This window comes from Arachis ipaensis, chromosome B3 (genome assembly GCF_059453495.1).
Source record: "Arachis ipaensis isolate K30076 ecotype BB chromosome B3, ASM5945349v1, whole genome shotgun sequence".
Taxonomy (NCBI): Eukaryota; Viridiplantae; Streptophyta; class Magnoliopsida; order Fabales; family Fabaceae; genus Arachis; species Arachis ipaensis.
This window is the reverse complement of record NC_142438.1, coordinates 81,902,188-81,910,752: the sequence shown is the minus strand read 5'-3', so window position 1 is coordinate 81,910,752 and position 8,565 is coordinate 81,902,188. Positions and strand designations below refer to the sequence as shown.

General features: G+C 35.7%; 1 protein-coding gene across 1 annotated transcript; it reads right to left on the bottom strand.

Moving 5' to 3' along the window:
- Positions 1-2,570: 2,570 nt before the first annotated feature.
- LOC148571334 (uncharacterized) lies at positions 2,571-4,410 on the bottom strand. Its single transcript, XM_088507251.1, has 4 exons — positions 4,239-4,410; positions 3,346-4,097; positions 3,105-3,210; positions 2,571-2,968 (listed from the first exon to the last, which is right to left on the bottom strand). The coding sequence occupies exons 1-4, from the start codon at positions 4,408-4,410 to the stop codon at positions 2,571-2,573; spliced, it is 1,428 nt and encodes a 475-aa protein (XP_088363377.1).
- Between the last annotated feature and the right edge of the window lie 4,155 nt (positions 4,411-8,565).

The following is an 8,565-nucleotide window of genomic DNA, read 5'->3' as shown; positions in this document are numbered from 1 at the left end:
AACCTTTTATGAGGCAAGCTCAATAACGCAGTCACGAAGAACCTAGTTTTTAAACCGTATCGGTTAGGAGTTTTGATTTGGTTTTTCGTAAATAGTCTCAGTTTGACAAATCGGACTCGATTTATGAGACAAGAGAGATAATAGGATGATATTATCATTATATTACTATTAGTAGCTTCTTGAATGATATTATAAGGTTACCTGATCAGTTTTAGTTAAAAACAGAAAACCGGTTTAACCGGGTTCACAATTTACTGGTGCAGCTTAGCACCAGCACTCTCTGATGACTTTAGAAATGCTAAGGCCTCATTATTCATGTTTTATTATCATAATAAATATGTTACTAGTGTCATTTATGCTAGTTGCTCAGAAAATAATTTTTAGGGATGTTTTTGCAAGTGTTCTGATACATCTAGTTTTACTAGTTATACACCTGAGATATTTTAATATTATTTTAATCCACCTCCAAGCCAACCAATCACAACTCACCCTACACACCCAAAACCCTCAAGGCTGGCTCATTTTCACTTTGTGGCCGAAAATAGGTAGAGAGAAAAAGAGAGAAAAGTTCTTAGTTCCAAATCTTCAAAGCTTGATTTCTGCTGAACTAAAACTAAAATCAAAATTCCAATCCGACCAAAATGATCCTCTCTTCTTTCTCTACATGATCATATGACTTATCAAGGCTGGAATCAAGGTGATTTGGCTGCGCCATCTCTCTTTTGATTCGGTTTCAAGGAAACATGGTTAAATATGTGTTTTCTTGATGTGATTTAGGAGGAAAAAGTGCTTAAGGACCACCTGAAAGTTTAATTGAATTAGGAGCAGCAAAACCAGGTAGGGTGTCACAAAATTAATCTTGATTATTTTTTTTTGAGTTGTGTGAATGTTGTATAAATTGGCTATGCTAAAAATTAGTTGCATATATGATTGATTCTTGGTGAAAATTTGGTGAAATTTTGATGAAATTTGATGAAATTCAAGCTTTAAAGTTCATGTTCTTGGGCAGCTGGAAAAACGAAACCCTAAGCTTAAATTGAGGTTCAATTTGTGTTGAAATCATGTAGAAAAGATGGGGTTTTAGTGGCTGCTAATTTATTATGAATTATAGTAAAAATCAGTTGCTGAAAAGACTGAAAAACGGGTAAAAACAGAGAAGGAATCTGAAGAATTTATGAAGAACATGAAGAACACTTTGAGTGTGATGAAGAACAATGAAGAACACCTTTTTGATTCATAAAAGGGCAAGGAAGTAATTAATTTGGTGTTTGGGGGGTTATTTGGTAATTTCTGAAAGTTAGGGTGGTAAAAGTAGAAATATTAAAAGTTACGGGTGGTAAAAAGTGAATTTTAAAGGTTAAAAGTAAAAGTAAGTTAATTTTCGAAAATTTAATGATAAAATAATAAAAAATAATAAAATATTAAATAATAATATTTAATTAAAAATAATATTTTAATAAAAACAATAAAATAATACAGAAAAGGCAGTTTTCTGTAAAAGTTTTAGAAAGACAACTTTAAGCACAGAATCTCATAATTACTTTCATAAAACACTTAGGGAGTGGTAAAAACATATTAGTGAGGCAAAGATAAATAAAAGATAAAAAGTTGAAGAAAAGATAAAAATCGAAGAAAAAGTCTGTAAATTTTTAATGACAGAAAAACAGACAGAGACTAGTAAACGAACTAGGGCAACATAGTTAGTCCTGGAATTGCGAATAGGGTTAGGTATTATATGAAAAGTTAAACTGTTTCAGTATAGACTTAATGAACCTATACTTGGGACAGGCTAACTATTCATATCGAAATTTACATAAGCTTTAAATACATACGTTAAGCAGAGAAAAGAGTAACCAGAGCAGAGTAAAGAGATACAGAGAATAGAGTAACCAGAGTAGAGAAAAGAGATCAAGAGAAAAGAGTAATTTGATAAAGAGAAATAGTTTGAGTCAAGATGTTGTAAAAGTAAAAGCTGTAGAGTTTGTATAGTATGATTGAACAGCAAAAGAAAGAGGTACTGCATAAGAATGTGAAAGTGATGATGAATAATGAGAATGTTAATGAATGATGATAATGAGAATGATTATGTAAGAATCTGCTGCAGAGAGGTAGTCAGATAGATGGTGGTACGACCACAGAGAATGCTTTCCTGGGATACCTTGCTATAATGCTTTGCTGTAAGACAGAGGTTGCTTACAGTGAGTGTGTTGTTGCTCCTGTAAGACAGAGGTTGCTTACAGTGAGTATGTTGTTGCTCCTGTAAGACAGAGGTTGCTTACAGTTAGTCTGTTGGGCGTATATCGGCTAATAAGTGCCGCCCTGCAAGACAAAGGTTGCTTGCAGTGGATACCCTGCAAGACAAAGGTTGCTTGCAGTGGATATTGCCAACAGGAAAGCCTTATCCAGACAGAGGTTGCTGGGTAACGTCGTTACATAACGTCCTTCTAGTATGATCATGACGTACCAGAAATTGGGTCGTTACATTTTGCATAAAAACTAATAAAAATATAATAAAAAATAACTAAAACATACTAAAAACTTTGTAAAAACAATGCTAAAAAGGGTATAAATTATTCGCTCATCATCCACACAAATGGCACCTCTTTCCTTGTTAATTTCATCATCGGTAGTGCAATCCGGGAAAATCCTTCAATAAATATCCGATAATATCCAGCTAAACCCAAAATGCTCTTGACTTCGGTCACAGTCGTCGGTCTTTCCCATTCCATCACCGCTTCTACCTTAGAAGGATCTACAGCTATTCCTCCTTTACTCACCACGTGGCCTAAGAACTTTACTTCCTCCTTCCAGAACTCGCACTTTGACAACTTAGCGTACAACTTCCGCTCCTTCAAGATTTGCAACACAATTTTCAAGTGTTCCTCATACTCTCTTGCCGTCTTAGAGTAAACCAATATGTCATCTATGAAAACCACCACGAATTTTGTTGAAAAAGGGACGAAAGACTCTGTTCATGTAATCCATGAAAACAGCAAGTGCATTCGTTAACCCAAAGGACATTACCGCAAACTCCTAGTGTCCATAGCGTGTTCTAAACGCAGTCTTGGGAATATCATCCTCCTTCACCCTTATCTGATGGTAACCGGATCTCAAATCAATCTTGGAAAACACTCTAACTCCTTGTAATTGATCCATCAAGTCATCTATTCTTGGCAGCGGGTACTTGTTCTTCACGGTCACCTTGTTCAACTGTCGGTAATCCACGTACAAACGCATTCCCCCATCTTTCTTCTTAACCAATAAAACTGGCGCTCCCCACGGTGATACACTCGGCCGAATGAACCTCTTGTTCAGAAGCTCTTCCAACTGAGTCTTTAACTCTGCCAGCTCTATCAGAGCCATTCTATACGGCGCAATCAACACTGGCCTAGCTCCCGGCACCAAGTCGATCGCAAATTCAATTTTTCTCTGAGGTGGGAACTCAGCAATATCTTCCAGGAATACTTCTGGAAAATCTCTAACCACTGGTATCTGATCTAAGCTCTGGGCATCACCCAACGCATTAGCAGCAAACAAAATATAACCCTGACACTCCTCCCCACTACAGTGCACCATTACAGAGTTCAGGTAATACCCCGTAGCTACCACTGCTCCATTTTCTCCTTCCAGCAAAAACCGAATTGTCCGTTCAAAACAATCCAACAAAACCCGGTTCTTCAACAACCAATCAAACCCCAAAATCATCTCCAGTCCCACCATCGGTAAACAGATCAAATCGTGCACAAAGTCTCTACCCTTAAGCTTGAAACCTACTTGTCTACAACCTGACCTAGTCATAACTGTTTGATGCGGAGTATGTACATGCAGATCAAAAGGTAACTCTGACACTTTCAAGCCTAATTCCTCAACTTTAGCAAACGAAATAAACGAATGCGAAGCTCCAGTATCATATAACGCAACTAAGGATTTATCACCAATTAAACATATACCTCTCATCAACGGATCTGCCTTAGAAGCATCCTTGGCATTCACAGCAAAGACTCGACCTTGATGCTGACTCTGGCCTGCATTCTGATTCCTCCCACGAGTGCAATCCCTCGCGAAATGACCAGGCAAGCCACAGTTGAAGCACCCACCTATACCAATCTTGCAAGAGTCATATGGATGAAAACGTCCACAACGATCACAAGCTAAATCCGAAGAACCCTTACTCTAATTTCCTCTCCCTTTGCCACGCTGAATCTGGTCGTGTGTGTTCTTTCTGAAGCCTCCTTGACCTTGAGGCGCATATCCTCCTCTCTTGAAGCTTTGTCCTCTCAGATGAAGGTACTTGCCACGCCCACGACTAGAACTCCCTCCATGAGAATTCTTAGATGCCGCCACGGTCATGGCATACTTCTCCACTACTCTAGCCTTATTCACCAAGTCGGAGAAGACACGGATCCCCATAGGTGCCATGATGAGCGGATAATTTATACCCTTTTTGGCATTGTTTTTACATAGTTTTTAGCATGTTTTAGTTACTTTTTATTATATTTATATTAGTTTTTATTCAAAAATCACATTTCTGGACTTTACTATGAGTTTGTGTGTCTTTCTATAATTTCAGGAATTTTCTGGCTGAAATTGAGGGATATGAGCAAAAATCTGATTCAGAGGCTGAAAAAGAACTGCAGATGCTGTTGGATTCTGAACCTCCTGCACTCGAAGTAGATTTCCTAGAGCTACGGAAGCCCAATGGGCACGTTCTTAATTGTGTTGGATAGTAGACATCTTGGGCTTTTCAGCAACATATATTAGTCCATACTTTGCCCGAGATTTGATGGCCCAAACTGGCACTAAAAGCCAGCCAATAACTTTATGGCGTAAAGCGCCCAAACTGGCACCAGAACTGGAGTTAAACTCCCAAACTGGCACCCAAGCTGGTGTTTAACTCTAAGAACAGCCTATGCACGTGAAAGCTTCAATGCTCAGCCCAAGCACACACCAAGTGGGCCCTGGAAGTGGATTTCTACACTATCTTCACTTAGTTACTCATTTTCTGTAAACCTAGGTTACTAGTTTAGTATAAAAACTACTTTTAGAGATTTATTTTATATCTTATGTAACTTTTTACATCTGAGAACCCTTGGACAGGAGGCTGGCCTCACGGCCATGCCTAGGCTATTTTCACTTATGTATTTTCTACGGTGGAGTTTCTACACCTTATAGATTAAGGTGATGAGCTCTGCTATTCTTCAAGAATTAATGGAAGTACTATTGTTTTTCTTTAAATTCACGCCTACTTCTTCTCCAAGATATACTCTTGTACTTAATCCAGTTAAGTCAGAATGAAGGGGTGACCTGTGACAATCACCCACTATCTTCGTTACTCGCTTAGCCAAGATCCGCGTGCCTGACAACCACAAGCGGTCTACATGATGTTCAACATAGTCATTGGACAACAGCCAGAGTATATTCCCTTTGCTATCTAATACACAGACCGAGTCCGTGAGATTAGTATCTTCGTGGTATAGGCTAGAACCATTGGCAGCATTCCTGAGATCCGGAAAGTCTAAACCTTGTCTGTGGTATTTCGAGTAGGATCTGGGAAGGGATGACTGTGAAGAGCTTTAAACCTGCGAATGTTGGGCACAGTGACAGTGTGCAAAAGGATAGAGAGATCTTATTCCGACGCTAGTGGGAACCAACAGATGATTAGCCGTGCGGTAGCTGTACCTGGTATTTTTCATCCGAGACGAGAAATCTGACAGTTGATTAGCCGTGCAGAGATCGTACCTGGTATTTTTCATCTGAGAGGATCATACAGCTTGCCATGGAAGGGAGCATGCATGGTTGGAAGAAGACAATAGGAAAGCAGAGGTTCAAAAGCAACAAAGCATCTCCAAATACTTATCTGAATTTCCTACCAATGAATTACATAAGTACCTTTATTTTATTTTATGTTTTATTTATCTTTTAATTATCAAAACCTCATAACCATTTGAATCTGTCTGACTGAGATTTACAAGATAACCATAGCTTGCTTCAAGCCAACAATCTCCGTGGGATCAACCCTTACTCACGTAAGGTATTACTTGGACGACCCAGTGCACTTGCTGGTTAGTTGTGCGGAGTTGTGAAAAGTGTGAATCACAATTTCGTCCACCAAGTTTTTGGCGCCATTTCTGGGGATTGTTCGAGTTTGGACAACTGACAGTTCATCTTGTTGCTTAGATTAGGTAATTTTATTTTATGTTTAAACTTTTTATTTTTAATTTCGAAAAATTCAAAAAAAAATTATTTAGTTTTCGAAAAAAAAATAAAATACAAAAAAAAGTGTTCATCAGAATTTTTAAGAATGAATTCTAGAGCTTCATGAGATATGTTAAAACCTGGCTGGCTGTTAAGCCATGTCTAATCTTTTGGACTGAGGTTTTCACTTTCCATTGCAAAAAGGACATGCTAGTATGTGTTATGTTAAAGCTTGGCTGGCCATTTGGCCATGTCTAATTCTTTTGGATTGGAGCTTTAGAGTAACATTGTATGAGCCTTTGGATTCTCATTTAAAATTCTGTGCTGAAGCTTGGCTGGCCATTGGCCATGTCTAATCTTTTGGACCGAAACTTTAGACTAACATTACAGGAATCCTGGAATTCTTATTAAAAATTTTGAATTTCTTTATTTTCTTTTTCAAAATAATTTCGAAAAATATACAAAAAAAATTAATAAAACCATAAAAACCAAAAAATTTGTGTTTCTTATTTAAGTTTAGTGTCAAATTTTAAATTTGGTGTCAATTGCATATTTTTTATTTTTTCTAAAATTTTCGAAAATTCATGTATTGTGTTCATCTTTGATCTTCAAGTTGTTCTTGATGATTTTCCTTATTTGATTTTTACATTTTCTTGTTTTGTGCTTTTTGTTGTTTTTCATATGTATTTTTGAATTATTAGTGTCTAAAGTTTAAAAATTTTTAAGTTTGGTGTCTTGCATATTTTTCTTTTCTTAAATATTTTCAAAAATGTGTTCTTGATGTTAATCATGATCTTCAAAGTGTTCTTGGTGTTCATCTTGACATTCAAAGTGTTCTTGCATGCATTATTTCTTTTGATCTTAAAATTTTTATGTCATGTGTCATTTTTTTGTTTTTCATAAAGTTTGAAATTTTGGGTTAATTTAGTCAAAATTTTTAAATTTTAGTTGTTTCTTGTTAGTCAAGTCAAAATTTCAAATTGAAAATTCTATCTTTTCAAATCTTTTTCAAAATCAAATCTTTTTCATTTTTCTTTCATGTTTTTCGAAAAATCATTCCAAAAATTTTTCAAAATCTTTTTCTTATTTTTATTTCAAAATTTCGAAATTATTGCTAACATTTAATGTTTTGAGTCAAAAATTTCAAGTTCTTGCTTGCCTGTTAAGATAGGTTCAATCTTTAAATTCTAAAATCATATCTTTTAGTTTCTTGTTAGTCAAGTCATCAACTTTAATTTCAAAAATCAAATCTTTTTAATTTCCTTTTCAATCTTTTTCAAAATAAATTTCAAATCATATCTTTTTAAAATTTCAATTTCAAAATCTTTTTCTAACTTCTTATCCTTTCAAAATTGATTTTCAAATCTTTTTCAATTAACTACTTGACTTTTTGTTTGATTTTTTAAAAGTTTACTATTTCTTATCTTTTTCAAAACCACCTAACTACTTTTCTCCCTCATTAATTTCGGAAACTAACTAACAACTTTCTCAAAAATCTTTTTAATTAATTAATTTATTTAGTTTTCATATTTTTATTTCTTTTCTTAATTTTCGAATTCTAACTTAATTAATTAAATAAAAATAAAAATATTTTTCTTCTCCCTCTTTTTAAATTCGAATTTCTTCTCTCTCTCATCTCTTTCTATTTATTTTATTTATTTACTAACACTTCTCTTCTTCTCATAATTCGAACCCTCTCCCTCTCTCTGTGTTCGAATTCTTCTTATTCATTCTCTACTTCATTCTTCTATTCTTCTACTCACATAAAGGAATCTCTATACTGTGACATAGAGGATTCCTCTTCTTTTCTGTTCTTTTCTTTTTCATATGAGCAAGAACAAGGATAACGACATTCTTGTTGAAGATGATCCTGAACCTGAAAGGACTCTGAAGAGGAACCTAAGAGAAGCTAAAGCACAACACTCTGGAGAGGACCTTATAGAAATTTTCTAAAATGAAGAAGACATGGCAGCCGAAAATAACAACAATGGTGGAGATGCAAGGAAGATGCTTGGTGACTTTACTGCACCAACTTCTGACTTCTATGGAAGAAGCTTCTCAATTCCTGCAATTGGAGCAAACAACTTTGAGCTTAAGCCTCAATTAGTTTCTCTAATGCAGCAGAATTGCAAGTTTCATGGACTTCTATTGGAAGATCCTCATCAGATTTTAGCTGAATTCATGCAAATTTGTTATACTGTTAAGACCAATGTGGTTGATCCCGAGGTCTACAGACTTATGCTTTTTCCCTTTGCTGTAAGAGACAGAGCTAGGATATGGTTGGACTCACAACCTAAAGAAAGCCCAAACTCTTGGAAAAAGTTAGTCAATGCTTTCTTGGCCAAATTTTTTCCACCTCAAAAGTTGAGC